The following is a 20,961-nucleotide window of genomic DNA, read 5'->3' as shown; positions in this document are numbered from 1 at the left end:
ATTATGCAGTTTACATTTTTTTCTGTAGATTTTGATGCTAATTATTTTATTTTTGTTTGAAAATGTCACACATGCCTATAATGAACATCAAATTCAACTCTCATTTACTCCCCTCCAATTCCTCCTTAGTCCCTCACATGTGCTTGCTACCTTTTTTCTCTTATAGAAATTTCTCTTATAGAATTTGAACTGATACACATTTAATGATCTGTTCATTTCATACTTACTTTTCATGGTATTAGAGTTATCATCTCTCAAAAATCCATCTTTACTTCCCACAGAATCAAATCTCACAAACAGTGCATAGTCTTGCCTATGTGAAGGCCCAATGTCCTTTTTAATATCAACTACCAGCCTGTAAATATCAAACTTAGTTATTTTTAAAGCAATGGGCACATATATTTTTTACTTGCAAATATACATTATTGACCTAATGCTTAAATCAATGCAAGGAGATGGAAAGAAATAAAAACACAACTGTTACTCATTTTCCAAATTTACTAACAAAAGATCTCAGAGCATAAAGCTCAGGAGAACAAAACTGATTTAATACAAATATTTCTAAGACAAGACTAAAGTATCCCAACTTGCCAAAACTTACATCACATGCCACCGTGTCTAAAATGTATTTTTCTTCTAGACAGAATTCATTGTTAGCTAAGGACTCTAACCAGTATCTATAGTAATCCATATTTCCCCTAGTACTAACTTGTTACATATTTATTTCCTCTAGTGAACTAAACTCATATTTAACACCACACAAGTTCCTGGTAGTGAACAAGTAAATAGAGAACATAATTTGATGTGAGGCATTTATTCTTAGAGAAATGTAATGGAAGGATGAAAACAAAAGAGAGAATCAGGAACAAAGATATAGAAAGGTAATGCCACAGGCCTGGTCACTGACTATATTATCTAGCTTAATTAAAGACTAGGTCTTCTGCCACTTGATATTCAAATACACAGAAAGCTGATTTGATGTGCAATATTAAATTGGAACATATATGGTAGGTTAAAAGACATATTTAAGAAAGACTTCAAATATTCACACCTAAATTTCCATATTAGACTCCAAAATAAAGTTCAAATGCTGTCATAGGAAACAATGTTTGGATCTCTTTCAGAGTACATACGGGTGCAGGAGGCTGGAGAGATGGCTCAACCGTTAAGAGGACCCACGCTTGGTTCCCAGCACCCACATCAGGTGACTCACAACAACCACCTATACACTTCGATACACATATGTACACATAAAATAAAATAATAATTTTTATGTGTTGACTATAATCTTATTTGTTTCCCAAAGAAAGTTTCTGTACAAAAATATCATTAAGACAATTTTAATTATATGATTAATGCAATTATTTGTTGGCTTTCTGCCTTAGTTTTGTTTCTATTGGCATGATAAAGCAACGAAGAAAGGAAAGGTTAATTTTAGTTCACAATTCCAGGTCAAATTCCAAGAAAATCAAGTCAAAAATGTAAAGCATTTTTAAATGTAAATGTAATCGCATCACAGTCTAGTACTCGGTAAGCTTTTTTTATTCTTATACAACATAAGATCCTAAAACAGAGAATGGTGCCACCCATTTTCAGAATGGGTCTTACCTCATCAGTTAAGGCATTCTCCTATATACATGAACATAGGCCAGCCTAATGTAGATAATCAATCATTGATTGAGATTCCCAGGTCATTCTAGGTTCTATCAAGTGGATAATTAAAGCTAACCATCATATCCTCTTGAATTTAAATGCAACTCAGCCTTCAAAAATCTCTTATCACTAAGTGGCAATGTTGTCATGGAAGTACACTAAACAAGACCCTCTCAAGGAAGTAAATTCTTACAGCTGTGTAAGTTATTTGCAAACAAACAGACTTAAGATATTATTGCATGGTTTCCCATATATTTAACAGTTTCAAAAGTATTTTCAGCCTAAATAACAAAAGCAAGTAGAAAGAAATGTAAAAATATACACTGCATGTATTTTATCAAATGGTGTGAGTTAACAGAAGCAGGTGCTGTTGGTTTAACATTAATGGTATTCAGTCAGAAAGGATTTGTCCATGTAAGAACATCACTTCCTAGCTGATGGAATCTATAAAACACTATATGCACATCACTATTCTTGCAGCAAGTTCTGGGCTGCACACATTAACTTATGCAGTCTAAAACAACCTAAAACTTTACGTCCCCACCCATTTCCAATATAGGATATTTTTTAATTAAAAAAACTACTGGATATCATATTTATGAATATTGCAAATCTTAAACATGCTAGAAATATTTAGAAATGCATTTAGAAAAATCTGTTTTTTGCTTTCTAACATGTTTTACTATGAAATTAAATAAGTCTAGTTAGTATATAGTTACTATAATTTTCATTAATAATTGACATTACAATTTAATTCACTTTTACTTACTTTGGGCTGAAGCAAAATGTAATTACAATCTTTTGGTAAGGGAGTAAAGTTCCTTCATTGGGAACACAGGAGATAAAATCAGTCATATCTATTTTCTTTATTTTGTTTAAGTAGGGGAGATTGTTTAAGGCAATATCTGTCCTTTGATGAATATTTGTTCCCTGTAACATAAAACAAGACAAAAAAGTATATTAAAGAAAAGAGAACACATATTTTAAAAGGCTGAAATAATTATTGCAATTTTAGAACTTAGAAAGTGAAGAGTATTTGTCTCTAAATTAACATATACCTAAATTTGACTAAGGCACATGATACAATTCAAATTTGAGAACAGAAATCTTCAGAGTAAGTCACTGATTTATACGAACCACTCATCTGGTTTAATTTAGACACAATGTACCACTTAACGTTCAATTCACTTACCAGTTCTTCTCCAACACAATCATCTTGCATTATTGCAACCCAATTTATGGTTTCAGGGCTATTGTTAAACAGAACTGCTTGCTCAATTTTTGATGTTCCAAAGAAAACAGAACCAAATCGTATACATTCCAACTTCCTGTCACTATTCATGTTAAACAATTCGATTATCTGTTCAACCACATGAACTTTGATGTTCAAGAATGTATCAGGACGACCTTGCAAACTCACTCTGTAAGATAAAATATGCATACATGTAAGTATTTTCATTACATACTTACATATTTGTATTTATTTTCCTCTGGCGATTTGGATAAAGTTCTTAAAAAAAATCATATCTAACTCAGCAGACTAAGATCAGCTCCTTTCATATACTGCTGGAGGTTATCAGGATCTTTGGTTTGTCTACATCTTTAAAGTGAAATATATGTGTAACCTAACTTAGTCTGTACTCAAAACAATAATATTGGGGGAAAAACTAAAGATGTGATTCCAGAGAGCACCAATGGAACATTCATTTTACTACCTCATAAATACAGGAGTTAAATGATTTATAACCTTAGGTCAAGAATTTCAAGACTCCATTCTAACTCATTGGCACCCAGGCCCAACCCAATCTCTCAGCCACATCTACATCCAAATACCACAGTTCCCCAAATCAAAAATATCTCAGAAAAAATTCAGACTAATTTCCATTCTCATTTAGCACTCCTGTTACATGTTTATTCCTTTCTGGCACAAATGTAATCCCTTCCACTTAACCCAAATTGATATCACAAATAACTGGCTATCATCAAAACACTTATTTACATTTTTCTATAATTGTGTGTATTATCCATACCATATCTCAACATATCTGTCCTTCCTCAGATTCCTGAACATCACACCCTTCCCTTGGTTTTCACTGTAACTCACTCATGCATGCTCTAACTTTTCATCCTGTTTGTCACAGATCCTCCACAAACTGTTTCTTCTCTCTTATTGTTTTATATCCCCTCTTCTTTCCAGTGCAATTCTCAGTACTCAGATGTTTTACACACCACCTATACCCCCAATATCCTTACCCAACTCATCCAGACAAAGCTGCTTTCTGGGGCTTAAAACATGTAAATCTAGTAAGCCATAACCATACACTCCATGATGTTTCTGAAAATAAAAACAGTCCTACCAAGCCACATCAGAACTTTCTTCTACAGATTCTTTCTTGGTCTTAGCTCCTTTGTTCATTAACTCCTCAAATGAATTAAGCAAGCTTGTATAGTATATCTCAAATCTGAGCTCTTCTCTCAGTTCTCCCAATTGGGGCCTTAGCTCTGCCCTTTCCTATTTCTTTTTGGCTTTGTTTTTACAATATCTAGTCTGATTCTCAAGTCTTTCCTGCACTGCCTGATCTATTTCATTCACTGTTGTTACTGTGACTTTCTAAGATGCAAACTGATCCACAGATTAATTTTCAGGCTCACAACAGTTTCTCAAAAATCACACCTGTAGCCTTCAATAAGAAATACATCTCATATGCAATTTAGTAGCTCACACACAAATATGAAGAAAAGATCTATGAAAATTCAAAATGTTTTATAAAATATCATCTATATTACTATGTGAGGTGCACTAATATTTTTTATTTTATTATTTTATGTACAAGTGGTGACTCAGTGTATTAACTGCATACCACATGTATGAACTCAGGAAAAAATCTCATAAAAAATGTTGCCCCATAGACCCTTTACTGGATCATGTGTCAGTCCTTTGTTTTAGTCTCACCTTTGCATTACTCGCTTGTATTTCTTCAACTCTATGTTGCCTCTGATCCTTCAATAGGGAATACAGTTATCTCTAAAGTTTAAAATCTGCCACTTTCTTTGCCTGAAATAACTTACGTAATTCAATCTATCATCAACATTCATTTTGCCACCCCCACACACACACACCAATCATATCACTTCTATTTGCTACCTAGATCCTATTTAATGATGTATATGTGAATCACCTACCAATTTATCACTAGACTCCTTGGACCATTCAGACAATTCTGTCAGAGCCACAAAACTGAAACTAGGAGCTGCTGTTCTGTGTATCTATACGTGCTCTCCATTTACTTTCCATTGTTGAGCACTACCTACCCTTGTATGTCTTGACACACAGCAATAACTAAATGAACAAATAGCAAATGAAAGAAAAAGGGGCTGGGAAACAAAGAAGCAATCACTCTGAAACAAGAAAAAAGGAAGATATTGAGTTCTACACAAACATTTTTTCAAAATTCATACTCTATATTTACCTTGCCTCTTCATTTACAAATTGGGACTGGTCTGCACAGAAATCCACTTTGATGACCATTGATGACTTAGCTTTCACAGTACCACTACTTGGAGAAATGACAATAGGTAACTGACCCTGGTATTCTGTTTTAAATGTACCTAAAGAGAATAAGAGACACAGTTTATAACTAAACCTTTACAACAGACACGCATTATACAGATGGTCGACTGTGGAACAAAACTAATAACTTTTATTCTGATTTTAGATACTGGTATCACCCAGCAAATCTGAACCCGGTGTTAGAATTCAACCATCATCAGTAGTTAAAAACTATTATATGATCATTTTTAGAAAGTACTTATACTAAGAACACTATATATCTACATATATGCTCTTCAATCCTTGTTATAAGCTATATGTTCAACTACTTATTTCCATTTTGCAAATAAGAAATCAGACACTTAGATATCTTGATCTCTAAAGTATAAGTATACAATGGATGCTTGAGAAAAATAAATTATTTGCCCAAGTTTTTCCAATTAGTAAATGAAGCAATTAAGTGTGAAACATGGCCAAATTTGCACCCAAAAAGGTAGTTTTCTTGTGGTGCTTCAGTGTTGTTCTTTACGAAAAATATTTACCCATGTCTACAGATTTATATTTTGTTTCACTGAAAAAATACACTAACTATTCCATTAGAATTAAATCTGCATTTTAATTCAGAGAGCTTTCATATGTATTACAACTACAATTTGATATTTTAAACTAAAATGGATGTTACTTTTTTAATCCCTAAAGGATTGTGAATGAAGAAGTTAAGACAGAATTTGGAGAACAAAATAAAATAAAAATCTTTTAATCATATACAGTTACTCTGAAATATTAGTAGTCTTCAAAATCAAAGAACCTTAACCACTTGCCTTAAGAGACTCTATTCTTCACATTAAAATTAAACTGAAAATGAACCAAATATTCTATAAACCCCAAGCAATGAATATTGACCCATGGAAGGACCAAATCACTGAAAGATAAATGAACAAAATTCAATCGAGAATTGCTATGAGTTTGATTCTTGTATATTTTATGAAGAAACATATATTGAGATTGATTGTCTCTGTGTTAATATTTTCGAATGTTCAAGCAAGCAGCTAAAAAACAAGAATCTAGTGGTAAAAAGCATTGGATTTATGATTTCATTATATATTCGACATGCAGTCTCAGAGAGATAGTCACTATCTAGTATCAGTCTTCATATTAGATTGGGAGAAATGGAAGTCTTGCAACCAATATAGCATCACATCAAAAGAATGACAGATTATATCCATTGTTGCAATCAATAAAATTGTGCATGACAATAGTTTATGAAAACATCTGGGCAAAAAAAAAATTCTAAAAGTAATCCAGTCTGGAGAAAAGTGTTCTTCCAGTGATGAATAATAAATTATTAAAAGCCTTCTATAGATCATGATGTAAATGCCAAGTTGACTATGACAAAGAGAAGAAATATTTCATGCCCACGATGAAACAGGTATAATATCAAAATTTTATGCATATACTTAATTAACCATCATATACTACTCTCTTCATAAATTAAGATTCTAAAGTTCAATGTGCTTAAAGACACTTGTCTAATATGATATAGCTAGTAAGTGAGTAAGGCACTGAGGTCTAGTTCAGTCTGGATGAGTCTAAGAACAATATTACTTCCACAGCACCAACCTGCCTCCCATCTTCAGGAAGATTGCCAGTCATATAACAGGCTGTGTTAATATGGATTACAACAAGCAAGTTCATTGTTCCTGAATGATTGCATATCTATCCTTCGTAGTCACAACACTTAAGGGCCTTTGGTCTTCAAATGTTTCAAACGATAGACATCATGTCTTGACAAATGGGAAAATCTATTATACAATATGCAATTTAAAATAATAGCAAATATTCTAAATTTGTGAGCTTATTATGACACACAACATTTACCTGGAGCTTTGCCATGGTTAATAATACTAATCTCTTTACAATGCACTTTACTATTGGCAACTAATGTGCCAAAATCAACTACTGGCACAATTTCCAGTTGACAGGTTGGAATCAGCCTAAGAGAGAAAAGAAGCACACATTATGTTTAACAATAATAACATCTTCATAGTTATGTCCATGGAGGATACACACACACACACACACACACACACACACACACACACACACACTTTATACACATTTTAACTCCTCAAAAGACATTTCAGTTTATTTGCAAGTCTATTGATAACACTGTTGTCAATAAGAGGAGTTATGAAATAACAAGACAACTATAATGCAACCTTTTAAACCAGGAAATCAGACTTTATCATATAAGTATGATTTGACAGACTACTCATTTATCTCAGTTTAGTGTTACTCTAACATACATGAAATTCCTTTTGAGAATTTACAAGTAAGTCCATTAAATATTTTGAAACTTATTAAAAAGGAGGAACTGAATTTAATACTTTAAATGACATAAAATATGATACATGAAAAAAACGCTGATACTATAACAGAACATTTGGGGAGTACTATAGTTACTTTCTGTTGCTATGCTAAAACGCTGACCAAAAAAACAGTTTAGGGAACAAAGTGTTTATTTAGCTTAAATATCCAGACCCCAGTTTATTGCTCAGTGCAGCAGGGTAGGAGTTCAAGCAAGAGCAGAGGCAGGAAGTACACAGGCAGTACTTACAGGTTTGCTCCCTGTGGCTTGCTTAGCTTAAATACCCCAGGACCATCTGTCCAAGAAAGGTACTGCCCACAGTGGACTACGGCCTTCCACACCAACAATTAATCAAAATGCCTCCACAGATTTGACTATAGGATAATAAAGAGATAATAAGAACCTCAGTCGAAGTTCTCTCTTCCTGGGGGACTCTAACTTGTATCAAGATGACCAAAACTAACAAGCAAAGCACAGTGTATAAAACACAATTTGTGCACCAAAAAGAAATTTGATTCTCTACATGAGTCTATACTTTAATGTGTTCACTGCAGCATATATGTAGTGTGTATTTTCAGACATCTTTCCAAAATTCATTGACACATAGGAACAAATCTCATGGCATACTTGTTTCTTATTTAGATTGTAAGCTCTACTTTACAGAATGCTGTTAAGTGTATTAGTACAGTTTAATAATGACACAATTGGCACAATTACATACCCGACCAGAGGAATATCTAGTACTTTATTTCCTACAGAAATAAACATGTGATCAAACATGTCTTCATTTTTATCAGGATGATATTCCACCATTGCTGTCATTTGAAGGCCAGAAGCAAGTTCCTTATCCAGACTGGTCAACAACAGTTTGAACTTAAGTAGAAAAAAGGTAAAATCAGCACTATTAGTTTATAAGGAAAAACTATGAGCAACTGTAGTTAGGGAGTATGCATCATTATCAAGGATAAGTCTTATTCTCACCGAAGAGAAAAATGTTTTTAAACTTTAAACTGATAAACAACAAATGTACACAGTTATGGGATATGATGATTAGGCCTGTATTAAAATGTCCTTTTTAGTTCCTAGTCCTATGAGAGTAGAGATATGTCTATTCCTCAGTAGATTCCCAACGAAATATGACACCAAACTTCCCGCTAATATCTCAATTAGTAATCCCTGAAATAATCAGGAACATTACTTTTCAAAGGGCAATTAACAATAACACCGCAAAAAATTGGTCTCCTAAGATTTTTAAGAAAACTTCAGAATCATGAAGGCATGGTGCAAGAAACTGGAATTCTTACAAGTAGATGGTAACCATCGTTGTATGCATAATGCATCATAAATATGTAATTTTCTGTTAACTAAAATGAAAACAGGAATAAGTTCTTCCCTCTTTCCAAACACGATTATGGAGAAACATATTCTCTATCAGCTTTGCCCTAATCATATCCCCTACTTCAAGCAAAGGGTTCTTTCTCCACGCCTTTCCTCTCTCCCTCCTTTCCTTTCTCTCCCTCTTTTCATCTCTCTCAACTTTCTTTTCTACCTACCTTCCTCTCTCCCACTCTTCTTTCTCCTTCCCTCTCCCTCCCTTCCCCCTCACTCCCATCAGCCTCCCGTTCACTGTTCACTCAATTCCTTGCTCTTCCTCCCTCTTTCCTTCCCTTACTCCCTCCTCTCCTCTTCTTTCTCCCTCTCTTCTTCCCTCTCTCTCCCTTTCAGTTCCTCTTTCCGTCTCTAACCTTCTCCTCCACTCCTTCCTGTCTCTTTCATTCCTTCCCTTTTCCCTCTTCCTCCCCTTCATGCATTAGTTTCTCCTCCCTCCCTCCCCCTCTCCCAACCCCCTCTCTTCTCCCCTAATTTGTTATCTTCCCCCGTCCTGTGACTACACCTCAGCAAATGCAATCATTCCCCGAATTCCTTAGGAGCCTATATTTTGGTCTTTGTGTCACCTGTGGCTTCACGGGCTCTTGAAACCTCATCTTCTGGTTCCAGCGGCCCAAATTGTGTACAGTAAGAGGGAGTCGGTACACTTTCCCAGATACTGCATCCAGGAACTTCAGCTCCGACGGGATTACCCTCAGTTGAACTTCCTTTTTGGGATTATCCACATCCCGAGGGCCGAGTGAGCCCCGCTCTGTCTCCATCGCGGCCTCTAGACAGCCGGTAGCCAGGCTCAGACTTGACCAACTCCCCACTGGCTGGGGACAACAGATGTAGCTAGGAGACAAGCACTAGGAAACCATTATTAGAACTCCGCGTGAGCACTGGCCCGCCCCCTTCGTTCTTGTCCCAGCATTCCTCACCAGGTGCAGGCCCAGCCCTGACCACGCCCCACAAACATTGGCTTGGCGTTCTACCCTCACCGCCCCCTCCCTGTCCCGGCACTGAGGCTAGTGCCTGCCAAGTAGCACTGTCCTCAAAGACACTGCCCAAGGCCTTGAGATGGCTACTGGAACAGCATGTTTCTGTAGAAACAGAGAACTGGTTGGCAAGTGTCAACAAAATAATTGGAAAATACTTTATGTCAGCCTCAAATCTAAAAGCAGCTGCTGTTGACATAGCCAGGGTTTCAAAGTGACACTTGATGTAGTGGGCTCTTTCCTGGATCCTGCTTCAGAGCAAGCTTAGTGAAAATGATATTCTTCAGGGCCTATTAAGGAAACCAGATGTGACCAAAATTAAGTATTTTAATAAGGGGAACAGCGTCAGTGGCCTTTAGGCCACCATTTCTGTGTTTTCTATTAATACCAAACTATTGGGAGCCCGGTAGTAGAGGCACAGAGCGTGGGAGGCAGAGGCAGGCAGATCTCTCTTGAGTTCGAGACCAGCCTGGTCTATAATAGCTAGTTCCAGGACAGGTTCCAAAGCTACACAGAGAAACCGTGTCTCAAAAAATCCAACCCCCCCAAAAATATTTGATTATTATAAAAACATAAAAATGTGTCAATAGAAATAACTAAGTAATCTATGTTGTGCAATAAATTTCTTGTGACTTTAATAAAAATACATTTTTTTTATTTCTATTTTCCCCAATACTAGGGAACAAATCCAATGCCTTGAGCATGCAAGCACCCTACTACTGAACTACACCCTCAACCCCTATGCCAATAAATTGAAAAGAAATGAAATACCCACACATAATATAAAAGCAATCCTGTGGTTTATTATTGCATACAGATTCTAGTTCGGCATGTCTGAAGCACTTTCTAAGAACATGCACTTCCAAGTTCACACTGGTTTCTAATGTTGGTGGTCAAGGGACTGTCCCCTGATTGTAAAGGCTTTAGAATTTCTTTAGCTATCTGAAAATTAACTTTTATAGTTATTGCTTAAGGTACACCAATGAAGCATCTGCATTGTTAGATGAAGACTTTTCACACAAGCACAAAATTACTTTGCTCTGTCTTCCTCTTGTTCTTTTCATTTGCTAATATGACAGCTAAAGAATTCCCTTTAACACCTCATACCTTTTAAAAATCTGCCCCCTGACCACTTTGCAAGACTGTTACAGTACCAACATCATAAGAGTTTATTTACCAAAAAGATGGAGAGATTAATAAGTAGCTCTAGATATAAAGTTAACTTGTCAATTTATTGGAATTGTTGTTGACAGTTGAAACAAGATTGGAAGGGATTGGTTATTATTTGCAAATCTTTAGGAAATGATAAAATATCTTCTGAAAAATCTGTCTTTAGTTTACAAGTTGGAGATTTGAATTACCTTTGAATATTTTTAGTGCACAGTACAAAGCCTGTCTAGATCCCTGTGCCCAAGCCAAATTTGCTATGTACCCCTGAAAGGCTCAGAGTTTGGGTGAATACAAATCAGAGTTCCTGTACAAACCACTACACAAACCCTAAAACAATTGGAAACAACAATTTCCTTTGACACACATTCAAAAAAAAGACTGAAGTCTAAACTGTGTAACATCTCTTTTGACATTATTTTTTAACTAAGGAAGTGTGAAACTCAGAAATGTATGCAGTAAGGTGTAACACCAGGGAGAAAACAACGGTTAGAGCATCTACTCATGCATTTGCTTTGTGCAGATATCTGTTAAGATCTGTGATACACATACATACATATACATGACCCCAGGGAGATTGAGTTGATAGGATGCTTTATGTGCTTGTGCTGAGAAATAATTTTGACAAATTTAGACAACTGGGGTTTCTTGGAGTAAGAAGAGGAGATATTAAAATAAATTAGTTTTAATCACATAGAAACAAAAAAGTATTAATTACTTAGAAAGTGGAAAGATGTTCATAAAAATAACAATAAGAACTTATTTCCTTTGTCAGCGAATATTATTTACTGAGTAACTCTCACCTAAACACAGAATGTTGATCCAAGTAAAAGCATTGCATGACTACATTGTTAGGTTGTAAAATGGGACTATATAGCTGATGATGAGCTGGTTGATGAGGAAATACCTGATTGTTACCTTTTCAAGTGAACAAACATAAAAACATCAGATTCTGATGAGGTTATAAAGTAACAAGATAATTTTTAGATTTCTTCCTTGTCTGTAGTCCTGTCGATTGAAAATAACTGCTCTTACATGCCAGATAGTTACTGTATATCATAGTCCTAGTTTTACTTGTAAAAAATATTGAGATAGTGTCTCACTAATTATCCCAGGTTTTAGTTCAAGCAAGTCATGCCTCAGCCTCCCAAACATTGTTGTTTTTTACGCCTGAATCACCATACTCTATTCACATTTAGTAAGAATTTAAATTTTGTCAACTACTCTGGAAAAGAGTTTTGAAAATGTTTGTTAAGGTAATCACATAATCAGCATGCAATTCACAAGTTGCATTCATGGTCATTCTTTTTAAAGCAACGCAAACATTTGCACGAAAATCTTAAGAAATCTTAAGTACTGCAAATATGAATTTTATTCTCAATAATGAAATCATGAAACAATCCAGTGCAAATCACTCAGCCATGAATAAATAATCTGTAATACATCCATGCTTAAAATTCTACTCCACAATGAGAATAAATGATAGATGTTAAAGTTCTGTTGACTCTCTGGGTATTATGAAGAATGAAGCTGTAACAGGCTCCAAAACCTTGGTAGGTCCAGAGATCTTAACACAACTGATGCCACGATGGAAGTACCATTCAGACTGTAAAATTCAGCACATATACAGTACCACCAGCCAAAACTAAACCAAAGGCATAATCCATCAAAATCCATAGTTCTAGGAAAGTCCTTTGGCTTCTGTAGTTCTGTTTCTGGTTAACTGTTCTTGTTAACTGAAGTCCATCAACCTAGGACATGTTGTTTGTTCTTAAAACTCGCCCTGAGAAAGGATTGGGGCTACAATGGGCTACTGAACACCCAGTGTACTCACCCACTGGCTAATAGAGACTTCTATTGGCTTAAACCCATGTGCTAGCAGTCTTCTCTGGTGAATACCCTGCAACATTTCTTGAGGCCCCACCAAGATCCCAGAGACCCGATCTTGAGACACGTGTGTTTGGGTTTATGGCAGGAGGAGTGTTCAGCACAACCTGAGATGTTCTAGGTATTTGACTAATCCTTGCCTAACACTTCAGACGGGTCTGATACCTCCACCCCAAAAGGTAATGAATTAGAAATTGACCTCTGGAGTAAGTCTGGTTAAGGGACATTCTGTTTGGATACATTTGACACAACTGCTGATCTATGTGAGATGTCACTGGACTCCCTCTGTCTGTTCAAGTATATAGATATGTTGTGTCGTCACCTGGTTGTCTTCGTGTGTGTGTGTGTGTGTGTGTGTGTGTGTGTGTGTGTGTGTGTGTGTGTGTGTGTGCAGTATGTCTTTCTATGTGTTTCTGTCAGTTTTGTTTCCCTGTGTGTTTCTCTGATATGAGACCTCTGCCCCACCCCCACCCCCACCCCAATTAAGACCTCTGTCCCCTCCTATTAGGGACCTGAATCCTTTTGACTCTGCCAGAGACACCAAAAGCACTTCCACTTGTTCCAGTCCAGGAGTTCTTCCTTAATTGGTTGCTTGACCTAGGCTCACAATCACAGGATTGTCCCAGTGTGGAGGTGGGAAGGGGCAGGGTCCCCTGCCATCTAATCAGAATGCATAATGCCCCGAGGTGAGCATTCCTTCTGCTCTGCCTGTTCTGAGCAGCTGGGAAGGTTAAATGTTCCCCCAGGGGTGGGCCCAAAGGATAAGAGAAAATTACACTCCCTTCTCTTTTGTTTTGATGTCTCCTTTTCAAACTTTCATCTGTAAAATGCACCATGCTCTGGGAAAAAAGTAGAAAAACTGCCCCTGATCAGGGCAGGAGGAATCCCTGCCAGGCAACACAGCCTGAACAGAGCGGATTTTCCCTTCTGTCCAACACTGACCAAGATAGATATTTTTTAGAAATATTAAAGGCAGCTGCAAAAAAGATACCCTTTGCCACATGTTTGGCCCAAGAAGAAGAAGAAGAGGAAGAAGAAGAAGAAGAAGAAGAAGAAGAAGAAGAAGAAGAGGAGGAGGAGGAGGAGGAGGAGGAGGAGGAGGAGGAGGAGGAGGAGGAGGAGGAGGAGGAGGAGGAGGAGAGAAGAAGAAGAAGAAGAAGAAGAAGAAGAAGAAGAAGAAGAAGAAGAAGAAGAAGAAGAAGAAGAAGAAGAAGAAGAAGGTGGTTAGAAAAGTTAGAAAAATTTAAAGGTATAAGTAGATTTCAGTTGCTAGAGGCAGCTTAAAAGGTGTTTAACAACAGAGAACTGATTGGGACAAGACCTTTTACATGAACTGAAAGCCACTGTCACCTTGTCTTATGATGAGATACAGACTTACAGATACACAGAAAAATTTTGGTGTCTTACCCTCTTTGAGAAAAAAAATCTCCCAGTTGAAAGTTCTCCCTCTAATCAAAAGGTGGTTGGACTATCTCTCAGATGGACAATAAAGACTCTTGGAGGTATTGGTAGAAACCAACCCCTCAGGACTGGCCCAACACCAAACTTCTGTCGTTGTTCAACTAACCAGTTCACCTCTGTCCATCCAGATTAAGAAATACCCAGTGACCCTGAAAAAACAAGGGAAAATTGTAGTCCATATTGCCTGTCTTGAAGAGAAAAGCATCCTGGTGCCCTGCCAGTCACTCTGGAATACAGCTCTCTTACCTGTGAAGAAACCTGGGACCTCTGATTCTCATGAGTCTGATTCTTCCAGAGAAACAGATGCACTCTGTCTTGGACCTCAAAGACGCATTCTTCAGTCTCCCATTGGCAGAGTAAGTCCACCCATCTTTGCTTTTAAATGGACAGACCCAGTGGGAGGTCACAGAGAGCAACATTCCTGAACCAGATTGTCCCATGATTTAAAGATACTAAATGCAGACTTTCTGCCCTTCTGCCACAGGTTTCGTGGGAAAACAGATTATAAGACAGCCACAGAGGGACTGCTGCCAGAGTTACAGACTGTAGGCTACAGAGTGTGAGCTAAGAAAGACCAACTTTGTAGAAGACTACCTACCAGCTGAGTGGAGGCAAAAGCAGCCTGTTTTAGAGTAGGATATCTGCCATCCTTCAGATACTAACCCCAAAGATTAAGAGACAGATTCAAGAGTTCCTAATTGCAGCTGGATATTTCTGCCTCTGGATATCAGAGTTTGTGGAAATAGCACCAAGGGAGAGCACTAAAACCTAATCTGGACTGAGACTAAACAAATGACAAAAGGAGGTTTATAAATCCGGAGACATGGAAACACCTTGTGACATATCTGGTGTGGAATAATCTTTTTGTATTCTGTGAGGATGTGTCATTCAGATTGCTTTAATAAAAAGCTGAATAGCCAATAGCTAGATAAGATTTTGGGAACAGAGACTGCTGCAAAGAAGGAAAGGGAATGGCCAGATTGAGAGGGAGCAAGACATGCAGGAGGACAGATAAATGCCTGGCTCTGGTAAAAACAATCTTTTGTTTCTATGCTAATTGATCAGGAGTAATTTTAAAAAATATTGAAATAGTTGAAAAAATAAAAACTTCAAAAAGAGAAAGAGACAGAGACATAAATCAGATCATTGATATCAGTCTCTGATCTCTTAGTCCCCCTAGCTAACTACTCTGCTATCAGCACTGATTGGATTGGATTAACAACAGGCTCCTGCATCTTAAACTATATGGGTAATTATATATCAGTTCAGTAAAATTAACGGTCCTTAGAGCAGGATAAGTCCACGATTTGAGTCATTCACTAAGACCAATGGGGACTGTAACAGGCCCCAAACCTTAGTAGTTCCAGAGTCCTTAGCACAACTGTTTCCAAGATGGAAGTACCATTGAGGTTGTAAAACTTAGCACATAGACAGCACCACCTACCAAAAATAAACCAATGGCCTAATCTATCAAAGCCCATAGTTCCAGGAAAAATCTCTAAATATACTAATCTTGCTTTTTGGCTTCTGTAGTTCTGCTTCCAGCTAACTGTTCTTGTTCACTGAAGTATGTCAACCCAGAACATGGTTTTTGTGCTTAAAAGCTCACACTAAGAAGGGCTCTGGGCTACAGTGGGATCCTAAACACCCAGTGTAATCACTGACTGGTTAATACTTTCTATTAACTTAAACCAATGTCCTAGCAGTCTTCTCTAATGAATATCCCACAACAAAGCATAGTATCATAAAAGGTAACAAACACATGTACAGTCTCTTCATACAGCATATTTAAAAGTACAACATTTTGCAAATGTAAGACATATTACTGGATAGTTCTGGGGTGATAGACAAGAGATTTTGGGGTATGGCTTAGAAAAGGAAGAAATAAAGCATTTCTGTGTTTGGCCATTAATTGACTGTGGTTGTACTTACTTGAATGTATAAGTGATATCATTGTACAGATCTGCCCCCCCCCACACACAAATACAAGTATGTGACAATATAAATGATAGATATTTTATATCACCATAAAGATGCCATTAGATATAATATACTATATTTTACAAAATACTACTCTTAAGGGAAATTGGAAATTTTCTTTGATGGTACTAAAGATTTAAACGTGAAAATTTTTATAAAATGTGTTTCCTTGTTAGTTTATAACCACATGTGAATCTCTAATCTTAATATAATATTTAAATATAAAATTGAAGTAAATTTGAGTATATAAAATGTATTTTCTACTATTATTTTCTTCTGATACTGTATTAGAACATCTGGGTAAATTGCACATGAGGTTCAAATTAAAATGAGGTAAAAAAATAATCTCATGGCATTTGCTCACAAAACAGTGGGTGATGAACCCTTTGCTCAAACTTCTAATTCATTCCACCTTGGTGGAGCAATTAAAGGGAGATTTACTTCATGTATAAAAACATATTTCAGCCAGAAACTGAAAAAAATATGTAACATCCTGCAGAGACAGTCCATCCTATGAGAATTTGCTCAATAAATTTGTGTTAGGGTTGTGGATCACTTATCTGATTTCTGGTCATTTCAAGTGTCCTCTGTTATATTTATAGGTTGTTGTAAGTTCTCAGTAGTTTACTTGTGGGAATATGTAGTCAGTGGATGTTCTCCTTATTGACCTATGTAACAGGAAAATGTGAAATCAGCACTAACGTCTTTGTTTTCTTTTTATCTGTAATCTGTTCTTTTTATAGCTACATGACATATTGGTATAACCAAAAATTTTAGCAGGTGATTTCAGTTGTATTTGGCATCTTTATCCAGAATCGTTAAAACCATTCAAGTATTATTTCCCTGTGAGCCATTCAAGCATATTTTTGGCTGTGTTATCAGGTTACATTTCCCTTCCTCAGCTGCTGTTCATATGTAGCAATTTAAATTAAAGCTTAAATAAATTGAAATCAAATCTTTTATCACAGAAATCGAATTGGCAATTGCATTAATGGTAGTTCTCTAACTTTTTATAGTTCTCGGCATTGATCATAAGATCTTATGCATGTTGGACAAGTACTCTATCATTGAGTTAACTCTGTAGGCTTCTTTTTACTTATTATGAAGATGAGCTCTTTATTTATACCTTCTCTGTCACTTGGTGAAACACCATGACAACTTATAAAAGGAAAAGTTTATTTGGTTGATGGTTCTAGAAAGATAAGATTCAATCAGGTTGGGGGTCACGGCAGCAGTCAGGTATGGCAGCAGTAGCAAGAACCTTAAAACTCACATCATTAATAAATACATCTTGAACTCACTGTGTAGCCAAAGCAGGTCTCTAACATGTTAAGACCTCATGTCTCAGTTTCTAAAGTATCTGGGATTATAGGCCTGCACTGCCAAGCCTGCTGAATATTTGCTAACTAGTTCAAGTGTTTTGCCCATTGACGGTACATATGACTAAAATAGAAATGATGGCCTTTATATCATTCTGTGCTTCCTTTTATTTAGAAACTGTATTTATTCATATGGCACAGTCTTAGGTATACATGACTCTGAAATTGTCAATACTTGCCATGACTTTGTCTAGGTAAGCCTGCTAAATTACTATTCTCTTAACTATTCACCTTTAAAAATTATTTTCCTTCATCTGCTTTAAAATTTTGACCAAAGAAACATGGAGGAAAGATTTTGTGTTGTTTGTTGTTTGTTTTTGTTGTTTTGTTATTTTTTCTCCAAGGACAATTTTATTAATGTTTGAGAGAAAAACAATAGCGTAAGCAGGGTGACAGTCTGTTGTCTGCAAGCCAAGATGTGGTACTCTCAGCTCCAGTACCACATCTGCCTACATACTGCCATGCTCCTCTTCATGATGATAATGGACTGTGAGTCCTCTTCATGATGATAATGGACTCTGAAATGGTGAGTGAGCTACCTCAGTTAAATGTTCTCCTTTATAAGAGTTGCTGTGTCATGGTGTCTTTTCACAGCAATAAAAACCTAAGACAGCAGCTCAGTTGGTTTTTTGCTTCTTCCAGACAGGTTCGTTGATTTTATAGAATTATTTGCATTTGGCTTACTGAGATATCCACTCAAGAGTCTTTTTTGTTTACTCTTGGGCGGGGGTGGGGGGAGGGTAGACCTCGTAAATCTGGCCAGTTTCAGGGAGTTCGAGAAGCTACTTTGAGTTATTCACCTTCTAGATTATGTAGCTTCCTTATAGGTTGGAATCTTTCAAATTTGGCACATTCCTCTTGATAAAAAAATGAATTAAATTAGGGCTATTCATGGACACAACAACGGGGGATTACTTTAAGGGGGCATGAACAACTTACAAATTACCACATAATTGAAGAAAAATGTCTTGACTTACAAACACTATGTATCTTCATGAAGGGACAAGGCCTCTGGAACCCCTCCCTCCTTGTCTAAATTCTGAGAGTTGATGGGGCCTTATGAGTTTCTCTCCACTGTATGATAGACGGTTGGGAGACCCCATCTTGTGCAGGCCTCTTACATTTAATCACAACTGATACTGGTTAAAGAGGTAAGAGTCATATTATGCCCAGAGAACAACCCTTTGCAAGAGCAGTTAAATCACCCTACACTATTTCCTCATGTTCTTCCCTACTGTCTCTTAAATCTGCTTTTTAATATAACCATTCAAATTTACTTCAAGCTTTAACAATTTTTCAATTTAAATAGTAGTTACTATGTCTTTATTACTACCTACATATTTTAATATTAAATCTTTTAATTATTTCAGTGAATGCATGAGATCTATCATATTGTTATTGTACTGATATGATATAAATATTTTATTGTATCATTTGGTTTTTATGAATGCATTATTTGTTATTTTATATTAGTGTAATTATATGTTAGCCTTTAAGATGGCATCAGTGGTCTTTCCTCCTATTTTTAACAAAGGGCCAAAAATATTTCACTCCAATTTTGAACAAGGAGAATCTGTAATTTCCAGGATGCTGTTGATTTGATTGTATTTTTTTTTTTTTTTTTTTTTTGGTTTTTCGAGACAGGGTTTCTCTGTGTAGCTTTGGAGCCTATCCTGGCACTCACTCTGGAGACCAGGCTGGTCTCAAACTCACAGAGATCCGCCTGCCTCTGCCTCCCGAGTGCTGGGATTAAAGGCGTGCGCCACCAATGCCAGGCCGATTTAATTGTATTTTACTTGAACTGATAGATCATAAAAATAATGTATCTGTTTCTGTGAGATTTTTCAATTACCAATGAAAATGAAGTTAGCAAGCTACTGAGGACATGAAAGCATCCCAGGGCCTGATATCCTAAAAAGGAAATTAACCTGTGTGTGTGTGTGTGTGTGTGTGTGTGTGTGTGTGTGTGTGTGTGTGTGTGTGTGTGTGTGGCATCTTTCAAGCCATGTCTGTGAAATCAACCATCAGAAGGGGATCTGATATTCCAGTTCTTGGCAAACCTTTTTATGAGGATCACTCTATCTCACATATGACTGAAAGTTCATACTTCATAGTAGACACCAACCCAGAAGCAACCATGCAAACAAATCTCACATTTCTGATCCATAGCAAAAGTTCTAGATAGCATCTCACTGTACTTTAAACATTATATGATGACATGCTATTCAAGAATACTTAGTTATGAATATTTGTCTTTCAGTTAGAAATCACCTTAACTACTAGTTTAATAATGGGAAGACAAATTTTCTATAAATGTCTTCCTATCACTTATAAAATAAGTTTAATAATTCAGCTGAATGGAAAAAATATAAATTACTATAAAGGAGTATGAGAACAAACACCACAGGAATTTCCTTAGCAGATATGCATGTATTACTATCAGCCGACTAACATTTTTCTAAATATATGTTAACAGAGATATTTGTACATACTATAATTCTCTTTGTAAATAAAAACATCATCTTTGTACTACACATTTATATCTAAATGTTTATCTTTGATGGTTTTATACTTTTCTATTTTGTAAAAGTAATATATTTCTATAATTTCTATATATTTAGTCTAATTCCAATGTGACAGTATCTTTTCATTGCTATTTGTTTCACAGCTGACTGTATATTTCTCATGTGAATAATGTCTTAGAACTGGTGGGAAAAACCTGTGAACACACATTAACAATGGCGAAACATTTAAATTGCTTCTTATAGAAAGAGTGGGGGTATGGGTCTAGTAATAATTGTTCCCTAAATCTTCCTTGATAATCTCATGTTATTTATTGAATAAAATTCTCAATCTACAGTGTTCCTTATATGATCCTTTATAATATACTAAATCCCCTTATATGCTTAGGTCTATTTCTGAATCTGAATTATATACATTTGCTCTCTTATACCATTTCATTTATGAGTTTCATTTTTAACTTTAAATTAGAACTTTATGATGATGAATCATTTTATATAAACATTTCTTCATACAAGTCATTAATTGTACAGATTTTTTGACTCTTCTCATACAATGACTTGTCTAAATTTTAAAACATTTTTACCATTTTAAGAAATTAAAGTGCGGCTGGACTGTTGGCTCAGTGGT

At 36.1% G+C, this 20,961-nt stretch overlaps 1 protein-coding gene across 1 annotated transcript in view; it reads right to left on the bottom strand.

Annotated features, from left to right (window-relative positions):
- The window catches only part of Cfap47 (cilia and flagella associated protein 47), a 261,790-nt gene extending 252,069 nt beyond the window's left edge, over positions 1 to 9,721 (bottom strand). The window contains exons 1-7 of the mRNA XM_027432785.2: positions 9,527 to 9,721; positions 8,293 to 8,444; positions 7,082 to 7,197; positions 5,124 to 5,262; positions 2,846 to 3,074; positions 2,423 to 2,583; positions 228 to 355 (exon numbers count right to left, since the gene is read on the bottom strand). Coding sequence (XP_027288586.1) covers positions 228 to 355; positions 2,423 to 2,583; positions 2,846 to 3,074; positions 5,124 to 5,262; positions 7,082 to 7,197; positions 8,293 to 8,444; positions 9,527 to 9,721 — 1,120 coding nt within the window. The remainder of the gene's footprint in view (positions 1 to 227; positions 356 to 2,422; positions 2,584 to 2,845; positions 3,075 to 5,123; positions 5,263 to 7,081; positions 7,198 to 8,292; positions 8,445 to 9,526) is intronic.
- Positions 9,722 to 20,961: the final 11,240 nt, after the last annotated feature.

The sequence above is a fragment of the Cricetulus griseus genome, chromosome X (assembly GCF_003668045.3).
Source record: "Cricetulus griseus strain 17A/GY chromosome X, alternate assembly CriGri-PICRH-1.0, whole genome shotgun sequence".
Lineage (NCBI taxonomy): Eukaryota > Metazoa > Chordata > Mammalia > Rodentia > Cricetidae > Cricetulus > Cricetulus griseus.
The sequence above is the reverse complement of the archived record's forward strand: the minus strand, read 5'-3'. Positions and strand labels throughout refer to the sequence as shown.